At 42.3% G+C, this 24,263-nt stretch overlaps 2 protein-coding genes across 2 annotated transcripts in view; one reads left to right on the top strand and one right to left on the bottom strand.

The window, feature by feature from the left end:
• phldb1b (pleckstrin homology-like domain, family B, member 1b) overlaps nucleotides 1-16,261 on the top strand; it is a 78,088-nt gene extending 61,827 nt beyond the window's left edge. Inside the window, 13 exon segments of the mRNA XM_080772378.1 lie at nucleotides 512-661; nucleotides 1,608-1,754; nucleotides 3,424-3,534; nucleotides 4,628-4,730; nucleotides 5,095-5,133; nucleotides 6,947-7,071; nucleotides 7,073-7,329; nucleotides 8,184-8,274; nucleotides 9,434-9,580; nucleotides 10,262-10,481; nucleotides 13,402-13,487; nucleotides 13,651-13,680; nucleotides 15,716-16,261. Of these exon segments, the coding sequence (XP_080628504.1) occupies nucleotides 512-661; nucleotides 1,608-1,754; nucleotides 3,424-3,534; nucleotides 4,628-4,730; nucleotides 5,095-5,133; nucleotides 6,947-7,071; nucleotides 7,073-7,329; nucleotides 8,184-8,274; nucleotides 9,434-9,580; nucleotides 10,262-10,481; nucleotides 13,402-13,487; nucleotides 13,651-13,680; nucleotides 15,716-15,856 (1,647 nt within the window). The 3' untranslated portion in view covers nucleotides 15,857-16,261.
• A 150-nt stretch (nucleotides 16,262-16,411) lies between these two features.
• LOC308321853 (alpha-2-macroglobulin-like protein 1) overlaps nucleotides 16,412-24,263 on the bottom strand; it is a gene marked incomplete at its 5' end in the record, with an annotated part of 36,731 nt that continues 28,879 nt past the window's right edge. Inside the window, 7 exons of the mRNA XM_080772944.1 lie at nucleotides 16,412-19,092; nucleotides 20,152-20,199; nucleotides 21,601-21,706; nucleotides 22,082-22,150; nucleotides 22,276-22,366; nucleotides 22,681-22,799; nucleotides 23,724-23,972. Of these exons, the coding sequence (XP_080629070.1) occupies nucleotides 19,067-19,092; nucleotides 20,152-20,199; nucleotides 21,601-21,706; nucleotides 22,082-22,150; nucleotides 22,276-22,366; nucleotides 22,681-22,799; nucleotides 23,724-23,972 (708 nt within the window). The 3' untranslated portion in view covers nucleotides 16,412-19,066. The remainder of the gene's footprint in view (nucleotides 19,093-20,151; nucleotides 20,200-21,600; nucleotides 21,707-22,081; nucleotides 22,151-22,275; nucleotides 22,367-22,680; nucleotides 22,800-23,723; nucleotides 23,973-24,263) is intronic.

Raw genomic sequence — 24,263 nt, 5'->3', positions numbered from 1 at the left:
TGTTGCTACAAGCATCTTTACTCAGACCTCCTGAACAAGGAAAGCAATTGAAGGCCAACTTCACCTACTAGTAATTTTAGCCTATATCCTTTTGTGAGGAGGATGTGACAATCTGATGTAAAACTCTGCCAACCCACATAAAACGCACAGCCGATACAGTAGCCACTATACCGCGGTTCCCCAGACTCGGAATGCATTGGGATAAGGTTTTAGGATTGATTTTTCCAAAAAGACCCACCTCGCGACATAGCAAGGGGCTCAGGGTAGAAGTCATGAAAGTTTTACCTTTATTGTTTGGACGGTATAGTGAATGCATGGTACGGTAGATTGTTGGAGACGAGCTTAATGTCCGACATCTTGGAGCGAGCTTCACATCAGGGGACGTGATGTGTCTGTCTCACTGTCTCCATGTCTCTTTCTGCCGTGTGTGTGTGTGTGTGTGTGTGTGTGTGTGTGTGTGTGTTTGTGTGTGTGTGTGTGCGTGCGTGCGTGTGTGCGTGTGTGCTAACAGGAGTATGTGACTGTTGGCCAGTTAAGTCAGATGTACAGGATGCCCAAGGTGGAGTCATCCCCCACCTCTCCGCTGCGTCAGCCCGCAGCGCTGGACTCATCTCCTGCCTTCTGCTCTCCGCACGGCTCCTCCCTCTCTCTTTCCATGGAGGTGTGTGCTCCTCCTCCTCCTAGCTCCTTCTTCCTGTCCACCTCAAGGACTGTCTAAAGAGGAAGAGACGCGAAGACCGTACGGGCGACGCCATGTTGCTCCATGGTGCTCCATGGAAGGAAAGAAACATGCACAGTTGAGACCAAGGAAGCTGAACGCGGAAGTGCATTATATGCATATAGCCCATTGCACATGTTTCTTTCCTTCCATGAAGCACCATGGAGCAACATGGCGTCGCCCGTACGGTCTTCGCGTCTCGTCCTCTTTAGACAGTCCTTGGTCCACCTCCCACAATGGCTGTCTTTAACACGTGACGCCTGCTTCATGCTCTCTTTGCCTTAACGTGTGTGTGTGTGTGTGTGTGTGTGCGTGTGTGTGTGTGTGAACCTTGACCCTCACGTTCTCGTGCATCTCCGTGCTGTTACTGTGGTGGTGGCACTATGCAAAACAGGACGCACCAGCATAGTAGAGAGCTCTTGTGTCTTTTCGCAGTCCATTATTTTCAGTGAACACGGTATTTATTTTCCAACGTGTGTGTGGAACTGAAATGATGGACAGTGATGAACTTTGTGTATCAGGCTCTTTGGGAGCCCCCCCCCCCCCCCCATTGATTTCATCATTTTTGATTAAATGGAAGCAAATTATTCATGACGTTAATTTACAAGCGTTGATTCTTTTTGATGTACAAGAGGGCTTCAAGAGCAGATGAAGTTGAGTGAAATGTAGCTTGAAAGCTTCCATGAAAGCTACACAAGCATCTCTTTCCTTTTTTTATGCTTACTAATCTTTCTAATTCTAATGCTGTTCTCTTTTGTCTCTTCTTTCCCCTTCCATTCCCTTCTTTTTTCCTCTTCCTTTCGCCTTTTCTTCTTGTACTCTTTGCACACCGCCCTGCTCCCGGCCCTGCCCTGCTCTGCTCTGCTGTGCTGGTTGCGTACTACCTCAGTACCAGACAGAGGGCAGTAGTAGGCCTCTCATCTCCAGGGTAGATTTAGAGCACTGGTACCAGGAGGTGATGTCTGCTGGGGAGGCCAGTCTGCTCGGCCCCCCTCCACCCCTCCCAGCTAAATGTCTGTCAGGTTGCAGGCTGCAGGTAGAGTAGAGAGGCCTCTCCTTTCCTTTTCCTGCCGTTTACTCACTGTTCTGGTTGCTTCCGTACTGAAACTAGCACACCCAGGCACAACAACGTGTGTGTGTGTGTGTGTGTGTGTGTGTGTGTGTGTGTGTGTGTGTGTGTGTGTGTGTGTGTGTGTGTGTGTGTGTGTGTGTGTGTGTGTGTGTGTGTGTGTGTGTGTGTGTGTGTGTGTGTGTGTGTGTGTGTGTGTGTGTGTGTGTGTGTGTGTGTGTGTGTGTGTGTGTGTGTGTGTGTGCGTGTGCGTGCGCGTGCGTGTGATAAAGGAAAGAGTATAATGATATCAGGCTTGTAATTAGACCTGTGCATACCTGATTAAAGGGCTGCCCAATGAAAGGGAACTGTCCCAGGTGTGTGTGTGTGTGTGTATGTGTGTGTGCTAAATTACAGCCTGGGTAGGTACCCTCACAAAAAACATGCAGTAATCCTGGTCTCTAAACTACCTCCCCCTGATGGAGGGGAAAGGAACTGGTTGGAATAACGTGTTCCTTCCACGCACTACGTCCAACCAGGGAAACTCCCCCCTGTCAGGAGCAACTTGGACACTCGGGCATGAAGGAAGCATGAGTTCAAGTCCGTTGCTCTCCCCAGGTTGGCGGAGGGTGTGTATAGCCCAGGATCACATTAGATGATTGACACAGGGGTGAAAAATGGGTTACAAAATCGTGGGATTAAAAAATAAATAAATAAATTACAGCATGTCCATTGTGTGACTCTGTTATTCATTCAGACTGTTGCTGCAGCTCTTCTTCTGTCGTCCTACTGAAATGATTTGTGTTCATAATGTATAATATTTTTAAAAGAGAAAGATATCTCTGCCTTGGCTTTAACCTCTGGTCCAAATTAGAGCCAGACTAACACATCTGTTGGCTGATATTTTCATGCACAATATTTGTGTCACACACTTAATATTGTCTTTTGTTGTGCCTGTTGCCTAACTTGTGTGTCTCAACTGAAGGTAGTCTTCAAGGATCCGTTATTCATTCCTGTTGAAGGCATAAGTTATAATCCATGTGTATTTTTGATTATATAAGCCACAGTTAGTTCTGACTGACCTCCCTATTTGGTTGCCTGAGATGCATTCTGAGTGAAGCTGATTAACAGATTGGGTGAACACGGTCTTCACCAAAACATTGTTCTAACCAGATACATTGTTCTAAAACATTGTTCTGACCAGATACATTGTTCTAAAACATTGTTCTGACCAGATGCATTGTTCTCTAAAACATTGTTCTGACCAGATACATTGTTCTAAAACATTGCTCTAACCAGATACATTGTTCTAAAACATTGCTCTAACCAGATACATTGTTCTAAAACATTGTTCTGACCAGATACATTGTTCTAACCAGATACATTGTTCTAAAACATTGTTCTAACCAGATACATTGTTCTCTAAAACATTGTTCTAACCAGATACATTGTTCTAACCAGATACATTGTTCTAAAACATTGCTCTAACCAGATACATTGTTCTAAAACATTGCTCTAACCAGATACATTGTTCTATCTAAACATTGTTCAAACCAAATACCCTACCAGGTCCTTGCTCCATGTGAACACATTTTACAGCCATTGTCTGCAATGTCATGATTGTATTGTTAACATACACGTTCCGTTCATGTGTCAGGTGTTTCGCTCTAAGCTGGACAGCGATGCTGGACAGTCGGTTCATCGTTCACCCAAAGCCTCCCCCATACAGCACGGAGCAGCAACGCTGGGGCGGAACACGTCCTCCAAGGTTCATATACACTTCCCAATATTATGCACATTAATCTACAAAGTCACATGTTCCGGTGTGTGGAAATTGGGGTTGAAATATAGTGGCGTAATGACTGAACAAGTAATCAGTTAATCGATCGAAAGTAGATTTATCCATTTACATTACATTACAAGGGGTTTCACACGGCGACTAGATAATTTAGGGATGATAAAATATGTATTTGGGCCGAAAAGAAACCATAGTAAATAATAGAATCCATCTGCAGACGCGCAAGGCAGATGTCCCTCCCTCACTCTCTATTTTTATTTTTTTGTATGTTTTAAATGGATGCAAATTATTCATGATATTCATTTACATGCTTTGATTCCTTTTGATGTACAGTACAGTGAGTACAGTACTTGATGTGGCTTCAGAGCAGACAAAGCTTTAGCAGTTTTGTTCATTGAGTTTTTTCATAGAACAAAACGTCATAAACTATGGAAATCAGACGCTTACATTTCCACTCTGGCTGCGGCAGACAAGTTATGGAAATTAACTAGGCAGGGAGTCGGGAGATTTCAGAGTGGGAGTCGGGGGAGATTTGCGGAGTGCAATTATCCCAGCATCCAAGACCAGTGTCTGGTCCCACAGGATGCCAGCGTGGAAATTTACCAGTGAATTAGTCACTAATTCACGGGGTAAAAACCCACTAATTATTAGTGGGTTTACATGTCAGTGAGAGAATACAGTGTGCTAGAAACATATCTAATATCTACTGTTTACAACTATTTCACCAAAATGTTGAATGTTCATCTTTGTTGCATATTATATAGTTAAAAGTAGTGGAGTAATTTCAAGATGTATTTTGGGGGTTCAGGTTACTTGCTATGAGCATTTAGCATATTGTGCGACCGTTTTCCCTTATTGTATTTAAGAATTGTATGGTCTACACTACATTTGTAACACAGTATGATATGAACATAAACAAATTATCAACATATTAATGAATTATGAAGAATCATTTTAGTACTCAGAAGTCAGAACAGGGGAGTGAGTCAAAGCAAATGAAATGTGTGAATGAAGCTACATTTCGCTCAAGTTCACCTTGGTGGTGTTTGTTCCTTTTTGGCAGAGCACCCTGCTTGGATCCAACAGCACCGGCAGCCTGCCCAGGAACCTGGCGGCCACCCTCCAGGACATCGAGAACAAGCGGCAGCTGGCCTTCCAGCAGAGAGGTAACAGCACCCTTCCTTTTAGCATAGCCTCTCTCCACTGCTCCATGGAGCCTACTGCACCATCTGTGTGACAGAGGATCCGGGGACCCCGAGTGCTGGGCTGCTGTCCATTTGGGGAAAAAAGGCAGAGAGCGATAGAGAGACAGAGAGAGAAACCATAGGTAGTCTCCCAGTGTGTTTTAGCTCAGTTGGGAGGCAGTCACTACTTGTTCTGCACAGTTCAGAGAAGCTGCGTCGGCCCTTCGACTTCTCCTTTTTTTTTAAAAGGCTTGTTTGTGGTCACGTACTGTATGTGTGTCTGTCTTTTCTGTCTGCCGTGGATTTGTCCCTCCCTTGATGTGTCTACTCTGCCGCCGTGCTGCAGAGTCCCCCAGCCGTCCCAGTGTGAAGGAAAGGCCTGCAGGTAGACCAGCGGACCCACAGCGCGTCTGGGAGCTAGTGGGACTCGTTCTGTTTTCATCTATTATTTAGCTCGTCTTGTCTTGTCTGTCTCTGCCTCTTCTCTCACACCCGACATTCGCTCTCATTATTTCTCTTTCTAAAACCCTCTCCGTTACTGGCTTGTCACTCGTTCTTCCTTCCGTGTGATTTCTGCTCATCTTTTCTTCTTTGATTGAAAAATCCTTGTTCTGTCAGTCTTTTTTTCCCCACCCCCTATGAATGTTCTGACCTGTGGAGGATCAGTATTGCATGTCCTCCAGTCTCCCTGGAGTTAATACTGTATATTTGAGGCCTCGTCATCACCTCTTCTAAGAGGTTCCTGTCCACCTTCCCCTTGTGCGCAGCAGCATGGAGTCGACAATGAGTGACATTGCAGAGAAAAGGGATTCTTGCTCTTTTGGGGACTCTCAGGCGATGATGGGTCATGTTCTGGTTGTTTGGCGGTGATGGGACTCAGGCTTGTGGCACTGAGTGAACACATACAGTACTTGTATGTGTGGTGCATGGAGTTATGCTTCCTGCCTGGTGCTATAGTGCCGATTTATTGGATGTCCTGTTCTTTGGGTGTCTCTATTGGTTGTGGCCAGCATGTGGTGTTTGTAATGTCGGGATGATTCCCCTCGGGGCGGAATCTGAATCATCCCCAATTGGCTTCAGGTGTCGCTGTTATTGTATTTTTGTATTTTCATTTCGTTGTCCGAATGCGGGCGAACATCTCGGGAGGAGATCTGGACGGCACGAATAAAACGAACGGGGTTCTGATTCACTGACTTCCTGCTTAGACGTGAACGGATATACACTCGAGGTTTTATTCCGTCGTCAAAATGCATGCAAGTCTCACATAATGCCTGCATACAGACGTTTCATTGTTTCTTGACCTTGAACAGGATATCTCTCAGTGCAACATTCCACCGGCGCTGTAATGAACTGCTGCTTTTGCTCAGCTGTGGATAAACAATTATTCAAATCGAGTAACATTTAAATTACACAGTATAGAGCTTGCTCCTCCGAGCTGTTATTTCTGAAATGCGGTGTGTAACCGTAACGCTCATCTCCAGGGAATCACAGAAATATCATCCAATTGGAAACTTGAAGCTAATCCATCTTGAATTAAAATGCGTATTTTTAACTCAATTTTGTAGTAGTGGTGCAACAGTTGATTGATCAATTATATATTTTTTGCGTGACACTGTTGAACAGCAAAGTATCAAGTGGGGTTGCGTAATTAATTTAGATTTATTTATCTATTACATTTTTTCACGTTGATTCGTTGATGTACAAAACAAAACAAACGTGCGCTTATCGATTAATCCCAAAAAGTATTCGATAGAAGAATCGCAAAGAAATGAATGACAGTTGCAGCCCTTATTCTGTGCTGTAAATTGTGTACTTGATGGGACGGAGTAACCCATTTTCAGGCGGGAACCCCTTTTGGTGTTTTAAACATTAGGTTATAATTTAGCTATTGAAACATAGCAGATCTACAAGCTCATAGCGCGCCACCGAGTGGCGCCCTATGAGCTTGTAGGTCTGCTATTTTTGAAAAAATCATGAAAATGTGGCGCAAATTAGAAGACATTTTAAAATGTTCGACGTCAGGCCTAAATGGGTTAAAATAAATACATCTTTCTGTCCAGATCTCCTTTTGACATGGCCCACGCTCAGATGAACAGACAATAGCCTATACTCTATATACAAGCAGCAGCATCTGAACCCGACGTGACTCAACCAACCCATCACTGACAGTGACCCCTCCCCTCCTCTCCCCAACCCAGGTCAGCAGGTCATCGACGAGCAGCGTCGGCGGCTGGCCGAGCTGAAGCAGAGAGCCGCCATAGAGGCCCAGTGCCAGTGGGAGGCGCTCCGCGGCTCGCAGTCCCACCTCGTCTCGGCCTCCGCCGCCTCCTCCTCCTCCCCCCCCCTCCTCCTCCTCCTGCTCGCCGCCGTACCCGGGAGCCATGACCTATAGCCCCGCGCTGAGCCACCACCACGGCAGCCACCACGGCTCCCCCATGGTGCACCACTCCATCCTCCACCACCAGCCGCCGTCGGGGGGCGAGCAGCCCTACGACACGGTGAGCCTGGAGAGCTCCGACAGCATGGATACCAGCATCTCCACCGGCAATAACTCCGCCTGCTCGCCTGACAACATGTCCAGGTGAGGAACAACGGCTCTGCACGGAAACGCTGCATTGCCTGTGCCACGGGTTTGAAGCTTCTGCTGCAGTGACACCGGAATGGTCAAAATAGCGACTAGCAACAATAACGTGGAGGATGCATCTTCCCTCTTCACTGCATGTATATTTTTGGCCATATTCGGGTTCCATTTTGAAAACTTGACAAATATTTCTTGCTTTCTTGCGAATAATTTTACAAAGATATTGTAAATATTATATTAAAAAAAAACAAAAAACAATCTTGCTAATGCAACATGTTGGTTGATGAGTAATTATGACCTTGACTGAGACCTTGACCTTTGACAGTAAAAGCTGTAATGTTCCTGCTCTACTCTGGGTTTAACCCATTCTGACCGGGAACCCCTTTTGGTGTTAGCATCATGTTATGCTTTAGCTATTGAAAAATAGCAGATCTACAAGCTCATAGCGCGCCACCAAGTGGCGCGCTACGAGCTTGTAGGTCTGCTATTTTTGAAAAATCGAACAACGACTGACATTTTTAGAATCTGATCTCAGGTCAGAATGGGTTCATCAGACCAGTGGGTGTCCAGTGGAAACCTCGTATGAATCTGATCTCAGGTCAGAATGGGTTAAAAGAAAATGCCTGTGGTCTCCGAGGCAACTCTCTTGCTCAGGGGAGAAATGTATAGTTATATATTGCATTAATTAATTCATTGGACAAAATAACATTTTATTCACGCAAAAAAAGTGACATAATACAGCATTATCCACTTCTTCATGACAGTATCTTGATAATGTCCACAAAGTTCCATTATGCCCCCATCCGTTCTCAAGGTAATTTGTCTCACACTCGCACACATTCTTTGTCCTGCAGTGCCAGTGGAATGGACGCTTTGAAGATTGAGGAGATGGAGAAGATGTTGAGGGAAGCTCATATGGAGAAGGCCAGACTTATAGAGTCACGGGTAAGACAGAACTTAAAAGGAGTTTTTTTTTTTTTCAACCAAGGTTCATGTTTTAGGTTGTTATTAGAGAAAGTAAAAGATGAGTGTTAATTTTTGTTCATTTGCTGCTTTCTTTAGATTTTAGAGCTTTTAGCTAATTTTTACAGGGGGGCGGGGGCATGTGGCTAAATATTGTTTTACACATTTTTATAGCGATTTATTTAATTATTTACTATAGTCCTACTAGACCCCAGAAAGTTACATCTGGCCAAAGAAAGATCACAAGATGGGGAGGTGACAAACTGAGATATTGAACCTTCAACACAGTATGGCAGCCCCCTATTAGTACCAAGCCCCCAAAATACATGGAGGCTCTCCAACGTTGAAGCGCTCGGCCCTGCTGGTAAGAGCTGGGACTGCAGGCGGACCTGTGGATTTATGACGAGGAGACGCTGTGCAGCTTTGGTTTAACATGAATTCGGTGCTCGTTTGCACTTCCGCATTTTGGGCTCCAAATTTTGGAAAAATTGCGGAAACACCCGTCTTCCGGGTGCTTCAAAACGCCACTGAGCAACTTCCACTGAAATGAATAGTGGGGGGCGGGGCTGTCGCTCTGGTTCGGTCTCTATCCTTTTATTACTATATGTATAGTACTATAGTACCCCCCTTCACATTCTGGGGTCTAGTAAGACTATAGTAAATAATAAATAAATAAAATCGCTATAAAATGTTGTAAACAAATACATATTTAGCCCCACGTTCGAAATGCCCCCCTGTTATTCTCTAATAACAACCTAAAACATGAACATTGGTTGAAAAAAACTAAAGTTGTCCTTTAATAAAGAGGCATTTGACCCAAAATACAGCACACTCGGGCTATGATTACTTTATGATTAACCAAGAAAAGAAAATAACTTTAATATATACACTGTGTGTGTATACACTGTATATACTCTAGTCTGTATATAAAATTAGAATCGATTAAACATATGAACTGTTACACCCCTACACCACAGTGTACAGTATGTGTCTGTGAACATAACATAACAGGCTTTAGTGTAATTCCATTCTACATGAGAGGTCTTCACTGGATTCTGTATTCCGGGGTCTATGAATTGCATATTATTTCATTGTGAGCGCGAATGAATAAATGTATTTGCTTTGGACCGCTGCCCTCCAGGAGCGAGAGAGCCATGCGCGCCGTCAGATGCTGGAGGAGGAGAGGAGGAGGAGGGAGGACGCGGAGCGGCGGTTGCAGGATGAAACCTCGCACAGGCTGCAGCTGGTGGAGAGGGAGGTGAAGATGAGAGCCAAGAACTTTGCTCAGGTAAACACACGTGTGACAAACTGAACCCATTAAGCCCTGAGGCCAGTGTTAATGTTGTTGACTAAGATTTTGATATTTAGTCGACTAAGACTAGACTAATCAATTTCAGATGACTGAAGCTAAATGGTATGTTATTCATAAGACTAAGACTATCAGGATTTGCTCAACTGAGACTAAAAGACTAAGATTTTAATATTAGATGACTAAAATATGACTAAAACTAAATGGTGTTATTCAAAAGACTAAGATTAAATCTGGATTAGATGGAGGCTGAGGTGAGGAATGGATTCTACAAATGCCTTCTATCAAGAATGTTTCAAAAATGTTATTATAAAATATCAGATGTACAAGTATTGTGCTGTAGGCTTGTATATTTGCTGTATATCTGGGTTAACAGAGGGAAACAGAGTGTGGCTGAGTAATAATAATTGACTTGGCAGGAGTATCATTTCAATTCAGGGGGCGAAAGTATTCTGCGAATATAGCAGATCTACAAGCTCACAGCGTGCCTCAACTCGACACGCGAGCATGCACTGTAGATAGTTTCAGTGCAGATTTGGCGTTGAGGGAAAAGAAAAGGCCTAGGCATAGTCCCCTGGGAAACTCTAACGCAGTGTCAGTTGTGAGTTGCAACGTTGATGTTAATGAGAGCTAACGCTCTGCCGTTCATGGCGTTCCCAGGCTCGTCCCATGACGCGGTACCTTCCCATCCGCAAGGAGGAGTTCGACCTTCGCTCCCACGTGGAGTCGTCAGGCCACAGCGTGGACACCTGCTACCACGTCATCCTCACAGAGAAGATGTGTAAAGGAAACCTGGTGAAGATGGGAGGCAAGATCAAGTCCTGGAAGAAACGCTGGTTTGTCTTCGATCGCCTCAAGAGGACTTTCTCCTACTATGTTGGTGAGTCTTATTATTAACCACTCCAATCTGCCTTTTGTAACGTTTGTATCGTACTCGGGATTCGAACCCGAGTCTGTGCTGAGATTCTTCCCACTAAGCCAATAGAGTAAGCCTGCTGACTTAGGGGAGAGACTCCAAATCTTTTGTAAAATAGTCCCTTTTTGTTAGTGAATAAAATGTCACTATTTGCTGCATGTCACTCCCCTGCTCTCCCTCTGTATCTCCTCTCTCACTACATTGTGACTCTCAAATAAAGGTTCCAAAAAGAAAGAAATGTGTGAGCTTGTAGATCTGCTATTCAGAATGCCTAGAATGACATGCCCCAAAATAGGAATGCCAGGTTGAAAGCGGTTCAACTACAACCAGCGCAAGGTTGGAAGAGTTATAATATGAAGTGGCAGAGACGATTCATTTTATATTCAGGTTTCCATTTTAATTAATTTAGTTGATGCTGTCAAGAGCGACGCACAGCATGCACTCGATTAAGAAATGCTAATCTGTAGTGCTTAGAAAATATTCCAAGTCATCACAGAGACTGAGATAATGAAGGGAGTGTAACATACTGTAAGTCTGAGAGTGGAGAACACGCAGTTTTTCTTCAAATTGAAGATTACGCTGACTTGTGTGCTTTTTATTCCAGTTGGATATTGAAGCCTCGTGTCATGCAAGTTTCACACAAGTCAGAAAATCTGTGAATAAAATAAGTTTTCTTTCTTTCGTTCTTTATTTTATTTTTTTGCAAATGTGGGTTACTTTGGACCATTGTTAAGAGTGTTGGTTAAACTTGTCACATAGGCCTCTACCGTGAGAGTTGGGACACATCTACTCTGTGAGGCCTTTGAAGACTTCAGAAGGGTTTCATCTTAAATCGGTTTTAAAGCACGCCGGTACAAAGCAAATGTAGAGAGAATACCCCGGTGGTCGTTTGTATGCGCGCTGCACTCTGTGCTCAGAGCGAGCTGATCAGATGCAAGGCTCGTCCGTCTCTTGACCTTGAAGGAAGACGCAAGCGGATGTGACGAGTCTTCAATCAGTCTTAAAACCCCCTGCTGCTAATTCAGGTTAACGAACCACAACGGCACGAGTTGTTTTCTTCTTCTTGTACTTCTTCTTCTTCTTGTAATTTAGATGCATTTATAAATTAGTATGCAAATGATGGGCTGTTTGAATGTTAAAACAGGTCATTAGGAGATAATGGCTGCGTATTAAAAATGAAACCGTTAATTCCTCGAAATGGTGATTTCCTACATATCTACCTACTAGTCTTTAACCCATTTTGGGCGGGAACCCCTTTTGGTGTTTTGTTATACGTTAGCTATTGAAAAATAGCAGCTCTACAACCTCATAGCGCGGAACCGAGTGCTATGAACTTGTAGGTCTGCTATTTTTTTAGCAGACCTATGTGAAAATGTGCCTCAAATCTTTGAATATTTATTATTACAGAGTGAACATTTTAACTCAAATCTTTGCTTCTGGGGAGGTCCCTGGAACAACATATTTTCAGATGGGGGACGGAGGCATATTACATAATATTATTGGGTGTCCTTGACATGAAAATGTTTGAGAACAACTGACATCGAAACACGGGTTCTTCAACTGTCATTTTGTATAATCTTTTCTCGGGTCTAAATGGGTTAAGTTGGGTTTGTTGCGAGTGTTTGCGCCTGGAGGAAGGAGCGGAGTGCTGTGTTCTGCTCCTCTTCCCCACACTGCAGCTCTGCAGGGGCTGATGAAACAAACTGCAATGATTTACAACCCCGGTGTAAGAATGCAGTCAAGTAGGGTCTGGAAGCGCAGCGAGAGAAAAACGGAGGAAACTGCTGCGCTTGTCTTTTTTTTCCTCCCCCCCAACTCCCGTTATCGCAAATGATGAATCTGTGATGATCAAGGATTTTCTTTGAAATGGCCCACAGGGCCACATGTTGTTGTGGTTGTCATAGATGACCTGGCGTTGTCCCACGCTGAGCTTTTATAGTAGGGCTGCATCTGTCCGTTGTTTTATCGATTACTTCGGTTCGTATGATAATCAAGAATTTTACATTTTTATCAATGCATCGACATGAAATATTTTTTTATAGACTAATCGATTGGTCTGGTTAACCACTTAAGCCTCTTTTTATATCGTGCAAAAATGGGCGATCTGCAAAGCCTCTTTTTATATCGTGCAAAAATAGGCGATCTGCAAGTACACGACATGTGATAGACGTTTTTTTTTATTGTGTTTTTGGCTATAATGATATGCCCAAAATAGGGATGCCAGGTTGAAAGTGGTAAGCTGTTGCAGGCCTATTAGGCCAGGGGTTCCCAAAGTGGGGTCCGGGGACTCCTAGGGGTACTCGAGGGAGTTCCAGGGGGTCCCCAGATAAATCATAGTTGGGAACCAAATAGACCCTTATGGGGCTGTATTTCAGAGAGTGTACAAATGGAACCAGTCTCAGAGTTAAATTAACTTTGATTTTATAATATACATTGGGGTATCCCAGAGATAGAAATGCCATTAAATGGGCGTAGACTATTGAAGACTGTAGAGACTATTACTGCAGACTATTACATATCAAACTGGGGGTCCTTGAAATTAAACGGGTTGAGAATCACTGCTAGAGCCGTACAAATCTTCTGTTATGGGGGTCCCTGGCATTTTCAAATGGGGGTCTGCAAATTAGTGTCAATTTGGGGGTCCTTGACATGAAAAGGTTTGGGAACCACTGTATCAGACTTCATGGTTCATGTACTGTTTATAAAATGTAGAAAAAAAGAAAGAAACCCCCCCCCCCCCTGTTGATTAAGATTAATGGATTGTTTCTCATAATCAATTAAATGGATTAACAGATTCTTGAAGCCAAGATAAACCCTGTATCGTCAGTGATTCCTCCTCTGTCTTAACACCAAACCTTTTGTTTTCTATTCTTCTCCTTTGCAGACAAACACGAGACCAAACTGAAGGGAGTCATCTACTTCCAAGCAATAGAGGAGGTTTACTATGACCACCTCCGCAGCGCCACCAAGGTACGCTACATTTTGAACAAGGAAAATAAATCACAAAGATTCTTAATTTATTTCATATTTTAATCGCCTATTGTTTTCCCATTTGCCACACTCGTTTTGGTTTCAAACCACCTTTTTTCTTTGGTATTTACTGTGTTGCGTCTCTTGTTTGTGATCATCACAGAATCGCTTTTTCAACTTGAATTTGACCAGTGTATGTATCATTCTCTTCTCCTGATCGCCTTAAAATGCATCCTCTCTCTGGGTCTCTTACCCCAATCTATGCTGAATCCTCTGCGTGTGTGTGTGTGTGTGTGTGTGTGTGTGTGTGTGTGTGTGTGTGTGTGTGTGTGTGTGTGTGTGTGTGTGTGTGTGTGTGTGTGTGTGTGTGTGTGTGTGTGTGTGTGTGTGTGTGTGTGTGTGTGTGTGTGTGTGTGTGTGTGTGTGTGTGTGTGTGTGTGTGTGTGTGTGTGTGTGTGTGTGTGTGTGTGTGTGTGTGTGTGTGTGTGTGTGTGTGTGTGTGTGTGTGTGTGTGTGTGTGTGTGTGTGTGTGTGTGTGTGTGTGTGTGTGTGTGTGTGTGTGTGTGTGTGTGTGTGTGTGTGTGTGTGTGTGTGTGTGTGTGTGTGTGTGTGTGTGTGTGTGTGTGTGTGTGTGTGTGTGTGTGTGTGTGTGTGTGTGTGTGTGTGTGTGTGTGTGTGTGTGTGTGTGTGTGTGTGTGTGTGTGTGTGTGTGTGTGTGTGTGTGTGTGTGTGTGTGTGTGTGTGTGTGTGTGTGTGTGTGTGTGTGTGTGTGTGTGTGTGTGTGTGTGTGTGTGTGTGTGTGTGTGTGTGTGTGTGTGTGTGTGTGTGTGTGTGTGTGTGTGTGTGTGTGTGTGTGTGTGTGTGTGTGTGTGTGTGTGTGTGTGTGTGTGTGTGTGTGTGTGTGTGTGTGTGTGTGTGTGTGTGTGTGTGTGTGTGTGTGTGTGTGTGTGTGTGTGTGTGTGTGTGTGTGTGTGTGTGTGTGTGTGTGTGTGTGTGTGTGTGTGTGTGTGTGTGTGTGTGTGTGTGTGTGTGTGTGTGTGTGTGTGTGTGTGTGTGTGTGCGGGCGGGCGGGCGGGCGGGCGGGCGGGGCGGGCGGGCGGGCGGGCGGGCGTGTCTCTCCCTGCCCAAATAATTATGAGCCCCCGGAGGAGATGTGTGTCATGAATGATTATGCATGGTTAAGACAGGCATGGTTGTGACTGGCAGGGAGAGAATGTTGAATAGTGAATATGTTAATAGTGTTGAATATTTCCCCTCTTCCTCTGCACGGGGTGGATAGGTGTGAGTAGCTGTTTGAACTGATAATCCCGCTTGGTTTGTCACTCCGTCCTTCTGTGGCAGTGTGTCCCACCCAACGTAAACTCCATTAAATGGCTGGCAGTCGTGTGCTTCTCAACCAAAGAAAGTATACCAGGACCCACAAGTATATAGGCTGTGAGATTTTCAGACGGGGTCACAGACAAAGAACAATTCTGACAAAGGAATATTGTATTTAATATTCTTGTTGTCGTGTTATACTTCAATGCAAAACAAATTATAATAATTGGTTAAAAGTGTCGCACAAATTATTTGGGGTAAAGAAACTTTTTTGGTTATCTATTCAATTTGAATAACAAACCAATTTAATTTATTCTGACCCCTCCCCCAAAAGCCCCATCTGTCCTGACTCCTGGCTTATGGACATAAATGTTACTTCGTCTCAACTATTCTGTTGCACCTCTCTATTTGACTTAATTACTGCTTGTTACTTGAAGTGCAGTGTGTAAAATGATTAGGCCCACCAGCTCTTCACATGACAGCCAGATAACATGTTTAAGCTTTGATGTTTTAAATGAACACCAGTCAAAAGGGGAGATGTTGAAGAAGGGAAAGAGAGATTGCATAGTAGTATTGCAGCTCTAAATAGGTCTTTGTCATATTTTTTTATATTATATTATGAACATTGTATTCTTCATGGCAAAACGCCTTAGCGAAGAACTTGCTCGTTGTTCTGTCTATGGGCTTTCTGCCTCAGTGTTGCCAAAACACTCCCAGATAGGTGCACGTGCATACAGTAGTCTAGTAGTGCATACGCACGTGTGTGTGTGTGTGTGTGTGTGAGAGTGAGTGTGTGTATAATGTATGTGTGTGTCAGTGTAGCCCCCTGTAACAGAGATAGCAGTCAAAGTCACATGAATCGTACCGCTGTTTTTGGATGTCTGAAAATGTCCCTGTCATTTCTCTCCTAGAGTCCCAACCCAAATCTCACCTTCTGTGTGAAGACACATGACAGGCTCTACTACATGGTGGCTCCGTCGCCAGAGGCCATGAGGATATGGATGGATGTCATCGTGACGGGGGCAGAAGGTTACACACAGTTCCTCAACTAAAAAGAAACACACACACACACACACACACACACAATGCTGCTGAGGCGAGGTGAACACCAGGGTGGTTCTTCCATGTTGGAATCTATTAGGCCATCTCGTCACCAGTCCCCCCCCACCCCACCCCACCCCACCACCACCACCACCACCACAGGAAAAATAAGGCCTTTTTTTGTTACCTTTTGTTAAGACATCTTTTTTATTTCTTATCTTTCCAGTGTAGATTTTCTTTTTCTTCAAACCCGTGTTTTCTACTTGATTTTGTTTGGATTGAAAAGGGAGCCCTTGGAGGACATAATACATATGTACAGTATACTGCACGCACGCACACACGCACGCGCGCACACACACACACACACGCACACACACACACACACACACACACACACACACACACACACACACACACACACACACACACACACACACACACACACACACACACACACACACACACACACTTGTGTAAGCCCGTCTGCATGTAAACCAAAATGTCGACCTGTTCAAGACTCGTCTTTCTGTATTGCCAAATGCTTTTCTTTCAGATCTTTAAATCACATTTACACATTTTAGTGAAAATTGCCAAAATGACATTACACCTATATATGTTTCCTCTGACAGTGGCTTATTACCTGATGCGTTACCCAGTGTATTTATGTCCGGTTTTGATAGAAATTACAGAAAATGGTCAGCAATCAAAATGGTTGTAAAAAAAAAAAAGAACATGAAATATTCTTTGAAATGTATAACAGAGGATAAAGATCAGTAAGTGATCAGGGACGTTCTGTAACATCTAGTAACAATAGACATTATTTATGTGGGGCAAATACTGTTATTGATTAAAGCTACCGGTTGTGCTTTAGCCAAGTGAGGAATCCTCAAGGTGAACAACCTTTTGTTCTAGTCCATCTAGAACAGTCTTGTACTCTGAACTAAGCCCTAAGGCCACGCGGTACAGTACAGTGTACTACTGTATCATGGCCCTTGGGGCTTATTTACATTTCGTTATTGTTTTTATACTGTGTACCGAGTACACAACATCTAAAAATAAATAAAAGGGTAATTCACACGACTACACTACAGTTTGACCCAGATTTCAGCTAGTTTATTTTGAATTATCTTTGGGACAGCAGCTCAGGAGTTCCCATCCTCTGCGGTTTTTCGTATTTCCAGACAATTTGTGAACGTAGTGAACAAGATCTCACTGTTTGTCTTAAGCCTGCTTTATACTTACACCCATGTACAGTACAATTAAGTATAACCCAGGCTTTATATTGTTCACATTTCCAACGACACCAGAAGGTGTACAACACATCCATGTGTGTGCATATCATAACAAAGACGAAAGTAGTCTGTTTGCCAAGTTCTGCGTCTGAAGCGATCTCCATTTCGAGAGCTGCCAAATTATCACTGCCAGCCTATATATCACCAACAGCTAGTGGTCGCTGGGCCAGACTACTCCACGTCTGATTAGTACCATGCGTACATGACCAGTGTTTTGACATGGATAAATCTGTGCCTTGATTTCAATGTTTGTTACCGTGTATGGAATCAGTCTATCTAGCAGAGACTCTCTGGACTGTGTGTATGATTTCAATTTCTATTGTCAGAACAATGATATGTGGATTTGCATGCACAGGAATCTACACTGTAGTAGATGGAAGGGAAGTCTGTGGCGTCATTTACTGGTAGAAATACTGAAGGCTGATTTGTACTTTATTGCACAACCCTTTCGCCAAATGCCGCTCGGTGACAATGCTGTTCTTTCTCGCAGTGACGCGAAACGTTGTGCAACAACTTATACATTATCCTTGAGAGTCTTGTACACACTGGGGGATGTGTGACACTGTGGTTATGTGATGAATTATTAATATTAGTTCAATTATCAAGAGCCACAATACTGGCAAACAAAAATCACCAAGAATTTTCGTTTGTCTGAAAAGATAATTGATTTGTTCACATGTCAACTCCCAGTGTGACACGAGGCCTGAATGCATGAGGACTTCTTGTTAGCTTGAAGACCTGTTCTCGTGGGGCTAGCTAGCCTGGTGTCAACATTGTAAAGCCTAGATGTTGACAGTGTAAAATCGATCCAGTCTTATAGAGGGGACAAGACTACGCTGTGATGTCTATTTTTATTAAGAGCATGTGGAACGGTTTTAGTTTCATATGTTTAATGTTCGGTGAGTAAATGAGCTGTCTTAATTTATGGTTATGGTGCCTGCGATAGTGAGCAATGATGTTTTAAGCAGATTTTTAAAAGACTGGTGAGAATACCTAATATATTTCCCTCCTTGCCTTGAAACCCCCCCTGCACTCTTAAGTGTGCAAACCAAACTATTCAGCTGTGGCAAGGTTGTTAAATTGCATCCGAGGATGGTAGATGGAATATAGACTAAATATCTGTGTTGAAAATAAACTAAATACTGTTTAAAAAAGGTATGGTTGAATGGAAAAAAGCTCATTAGTGAAATGAGACAGTATTGTATGGAGAGAAAAAATGTAAATTTGTATTTTTTTTTTGTCATTTTAGAAATTTTATTGTCAACAGTCAATCACATTTTGGGTTTTAAGGTCATGGTACAGCAGAACACAGATATTCACTGATCACTTTGCCACACTGTGGAAAAAACAGATCTATGTCTCATACACAACAACCACACACGCTCTCACACACAAATACTCTCTTACACACACTCACACTCATGCACACACAAAAACAGTCAAATTTCGGACCATGTTGTGTTAACGGTACCCTGTATGTTACGTGGCACTTTCATGTATGGCGAATATGGATTTTTGTCTATTAAAATCACAACTATTATAGAGAACTGTCTACAATTCTTGAATTAACATGGACCCTGCAGAATATTAATGCATTTACCAGTCACAAGGGGCCGACACTTGAATTCTAGTCCATGGATCTTTAACAATGAAAAACTAATTGTTATCAAGAGGTCATATTAGGGTCTATGATACGTTTTCCATGTGACAACTACATAATTATATTTTATATTAAAAATGGAAAAGAAAAACAAATCATTTAAAAAGATCACAAAATGTAAAACCTCAAAAAGGGTAAAAAATCTTTGACCCTACAGTTAAAAAATGAAGACGTTGGAATGCGACTGAAATTTACATTCCTCCAGGAGCTCCGAACCGCCTCCCAAATGAGCTCCAATCTGGTCCAATGAGGTAAGCAGGATGTTACGCCTATTCGATCTCGATGACCGTGTCACCTGTAAAATATCAGTTTATTAGTTATTGTGTATGTCTACCCTGCAGGCCAAAGAGTACACTGTGATCACATGACCCCAAGTTCTTTATTACTTCCACACAATTTCCGCAATTTCCTCAATTTCCATTTCCGCAATTTCCATTTCAACCATTTCCGCAATTTCCATTTCCGCATTTCCACAATTTCCAGTTCCACCATTTCCGCAATTACAATTTCCGCAATTTCCATTTCCATTTCCAACTATTAATGGCAGCTGGGTTTCATCATTCAAATAAAATAGAATTCTGTCCGTTTAGCTATAAAATTATGTCAGGGAATAGGGATACAGAGTATATGTCTTTCATTTGCATTGCATCTCCCCCCCCCCCCCCCCCCCCCCCCCCCAAGCTTTTATTTTCGTTCGAGTAATAGTACAACTCTAATAGTATTACTTATAATAATGTAATTAAAGATAACTTCATTCAGATTTTTTTTTTTTTTTTCATTTTCCAGATTTTTTCTTCTTCTTTTTTTTTAGATTTTCATTGGCGGGCCTGATGTGGCCCGCGGGCCTGAGGTTGAGTATCACTGCTGTATATTATAGGTATATTAATGACATCATTCAATGTTGAAAATGAGTGGGATTCCCCTTTAACACACTGTTCTAATTGTTTTGAAAATAAAATGCCTTGCTCTATCGCCACTTAGAATACTGAAAAGCACTTGAAATAATACGAATGAATAAGAATTAAAAGCACAAAATAAACACTCCTGGGGCCCTATTTTCGTCAGTGCCTTACCCCTTATCTCTAAACTTCTTTGCCATTTTTACTATTTTGAAAAACATTTCAAAATTGTTCAACTAGCCGATGTACATCGACACGTTGTGAACTTGAAGATTGGTTATTTGAACTACCGGTATTAAAAATTGTTTTTCAAAATGGTAAAAAATAAATAAAGGCAAAGACGTTTAGGGATAGGGGGTAATTAAGGCAGTAAAGGCACTGATGAAAATAGGGCTCCTGGTGTGTAAAGACCGTAAGACTGAAAGTTTCAAGTTACAATGGTGTGGTGAACTTACTCTCTGAGTCTGCACATGAGGTGATATAATCAGTGGATGCCTCGTCACCTGTAAACAATGGAGAGATTGGAGATTATCAGAAAAAGCATTTCAAAGGGATAGTCCCTAAGCCAATAAATTGATAACCAGCAGTGGTTCCCTATGGAGACTCCTTTGTGTCTCCATAAAGAACCACTGCTGATCATCAAATTATAATAATTATAAATTTATATTCAGAGCTCTGGTGAATGATTTCTTCCCATATTTGATAGCCTTTTTTCAGCCTTTCAAGTTGAATTATTTGGAACAACATTTTCCGGTTATACTAATTGACATTTTTTGCCAGCATTCCTCTAAATATACTATCAATATTGAATTAAACCAGAACTTTGAGACTAGGTCCTCAAAAAGAATAAAATATGCAATTAACGTAACATTTTGTTCCGTTTAAACTTAACTAAATAATAGAGGCATGTTGACCAAAATGTTGGCCAATACAGTCTCCAATGCTGCTGGAGAATGCAGACATAGCAGATATATTCACTCTCCGGTTCTCCATTAAAATGAGCAGACAGCTTTCCTAAATGCTTTCTGCACACTTGCTGTCTGATAATGGTGCTTATTACATTTAGGTTTTACATTATGAGTTGCTATGATACTGACCATGATATTGGACATTATACTGACCATGATACTGACTTGATATTGACAAATGAAATGTCAAAACATGAACAATTCCTTTGATATGTTGTGCTATGCTGCCCCACTAAAGGATTAAAAGGAAGCAAAGACTGAAACCAAATTATGAATTGAATTAGAATAACATTTAATTTTATACTTCTACACTCTTGCTTTTAGTTGAGCTTTGAACATCCTAATTGTTATTCATGTCCTCACTGTATTGCATTACTCCTATTATTTTAATGTTGTTTAACACCTTTGCTTTTCTTTTTTTCTCTATTGCTCTGTAAAGCACTTTTAGCTGCATAAAATAAATATAAAAGTTGGATAGAATAGAATAGAGCACCGAAGTCTGACGTCAATATCGGTAGAGGGCGCTAAGTCCACTGGTTCATGTACTTTTTTATTTGCATTGTAATCCCCATAGGGGGATTTTAGATCGCCTCATATAAGAACAAATCATCCCGGCCGTTTCACTCATATGGATATGAAGAATCAACTGACTGAGAGAAAACACTAATGTTACTGCTGCTGAATTAGTTACATTTTCACTAGCTAACTAGCACTAGCACTAACTACATGAAATATGACTGACTGACTGACTGTCGTAAACGATAATTTCGCAGAGACAGTTTGTTTATTTTTGGACCAGAATTCTTATCTGAGACGATTTTAAGATGACCCCATGTTATTTTCCATAGAGAAATGACTTCCGTGAACCAGGGGATGAGAGAGTGACGTCATGACTTCGGCGCTTGATCTATGAGAGCAGAATGATGCGGTTCTTACTTGGCTGGTAGTAATCATAAACCTTGATAACGGCAGGCACCAGGTCCGTGACGGTCTCCGTCTCTTCTAGAATCACCTTGAAGGTCTTGTGCACATCCTTCGTCAGCTACAACCAACCAGGAGCATTATTCAACTCACTTGTTTCACTCCAAGCACAAATTCACTCAGACAATGCCATTATGCATATTGTCATGTGTATATGCCATGTACTGTATATTGCAATAATAATTCCCACAATTATCACTTAATTTGGACATACACTTATTTCAGTTTCATTTAGAACAACATGGTCTGATTTTAGATTATCCTTGGTGATTGGTGAACAAGGATACTGCAGGTGACAAAAGGTATGCAAAGCTGTCTAATGGATTAGATGCAATTAGAGCCTTTTTAATTTTCCAGTGCAAATTATTCTGATATTATTGCAATACATATTTTGTATTATTATTCCTTAACATTGTGCGTGTGTTTGTGTACCTACCCCTTCCACGTAGATGTTGATATGTCCGTCCTCTATTTCCACACGTTTCACTAAACGCTTTTTCTTCAACTATATAGAAAACACAGAGTAGTTAAAGGTGTCAAAACACGATCTCTGCGGTGAATGAGTTTTAAATAAAACTCATTGAACAACCAAATGTAATAATGTCAATTAAGTATTTTCAATCATCTCACCTCTGTGATTTGGGTCATGTTCACAGTGTATCCCGACAGCTGCTTGATGTCGATTATAACCATGTTGGTCTCCGGCCGGCTGCCCGTGTATCTGGTCAAACGTTTGGATCAAATCAGACATTTATTGGGTTCATCTACAGCACTGGTTCTCAACTTGTTCTGGACCGCGGCCCACTTGAAAATCTAAAAAGCCTCTGAGCGTTACGTGGTCAGATGGGTGGGCCACATTTACGGATATTATCATTAAAATCATAGTCTTTTGCCAATTATTTGGGGGCCTGCTTACAATTAGGTTGAGAAACAGTGATTGTACCATGGTTGACCTTTTCTGGATTCAAGTCTAGTTAGTGGTTTTAAGATAGTAAAGTTGAACAGTGTTAGTAGTAGATATATAAAGTGCTTTACTTGACTCCCACAGTGACAGCGAGCGTCGGTGTGGTTGCGTTGCAGTCGGCGATGTTACAAGTACTGATCTCGAAGGCAGCGGACTCTTCAGCAGGGGGAATGTTGTAGTGCATAGCGATCTGGGGAGATAAGGTCCTCAATGATCATTCATAATACATGCCATAGTATAGTAGATCTATGACCGATGACATTATCCTATGACCTTTTCTTTTTGTACTACAGCATAGTACGATGTTTCCATTTTAACGAACGGTAGTATGACTTATTTTCTGAGCGCATTCAGCATGCATTTGTGATGCCTTCACTTTGATGTTTAGCATTTTTAAATGTATTTGAAAGTAGAGTGTGTTTCTGACAATTTAGTATAGAATAATGAAGACCAATAGCAGGTTAGCAACCATACTGTTTTACTGTGTAAATCTCTTCTGGCTGTCCCTGCCTGGTACAAATATTTTTGGATGGGCCGGATTCCGCGGACAAATGCATATCAATTTGGCGGTCCTTGACATGAAAACATTTGAGAACCACTGATCTATTGGTATCTATAGCAGTGGTTCTCAAAGTGGGTGCTGTGATGCAAGTCCAGTGGTGCCGTGGAATATTTTGATCATTTTTGGAATTCGTCAATATCATTTCAGTTTAACCAGTTAGACCCTCTAAACTTTGTGAAACGGACCGGAGTTGCGCTTGCAATCTTTGTCAACCTACAGGACACAAAGTCTCTTCATCAAAAATAGCAGATCTACAAGCTCACAACACGTCACGAACGTGATGCGTGAGCATGTAGATCTGCTATTTATGGTGAATGTTCACCCCAGAATAGGGATGTTGGGGTTTATGTGGTTAAACGCCAAGTATAAAAGTTATTTTCAATCTGCTTCAACTACTATTCTTTCTATATATTTTCCTTGTGACATTGTCCCTTACATATTTTACCTAAAATATAAGGTGCTGTAAAGTAAACGTTATTCAGGGGTGCAGGTCAAAATGTTTTGAGAAGCACCAGATCTACAGGTTAGCTCTATGAGTGTTATTATAGTTACCTGAACGAGGACACAGCCATCTCCCTCCGCACTGATGTGGTGGTGGGTTGTCGCTGGTGGGACGTCGAACAGTTCCTTCTCCTGGTACAGCAGTCTGTTGGTCTCGTTCACCTCGAACTGTGCCACCGTCATGTTCACCTCGAACGGTGCCTCCGGTGATGCTGTGCTCACTGTCACCGTCACGTTTCCCTCAGGTGTGTAGGTGGCATTGGCAAACATGGCCAGTGCCTGAAGTGCTACCACTGTGTCCTGGCCATCACAGACATAAGAAGACGGGTTAGGAGAGAGACATGGGACTGAGTGTGTGTGTGTGTGTGTGTGTGTGTGTGTGTGTGTGTGAGTGTGGTCATTCAAAGCATTATCTCAGGGTGCTACAAATGTCTATCTATGTCCTGTAAGTAGAGTAGACTTCGTAAAAAAAAAATATATATAGTGTTTACTTGACTAATCATCACAAGTGGCTCTTATTTTGAAGAAGAAGAGGAAGTCCCGTTTTGGTTGTTATGATGCCGGCAAAGAGCTGTAGTCTAACCAAGTAGT

This window comes from Protomyctophum bolini, assembly GCF_963924005.1.
Source record: "Protomyctophum bolini genome assembly, chromosome: 9".
NCBI lineage: Eukaryota > Metazoa > Chordata > Actinopteri > Myctophiformes > Myctophidae > Protomyctophum > Protomyctophum bolini.
Note: the sequence above shows the minus strand (reverse complement) of the source record. Positions and strands in the feature narration are given on the sequence as shown.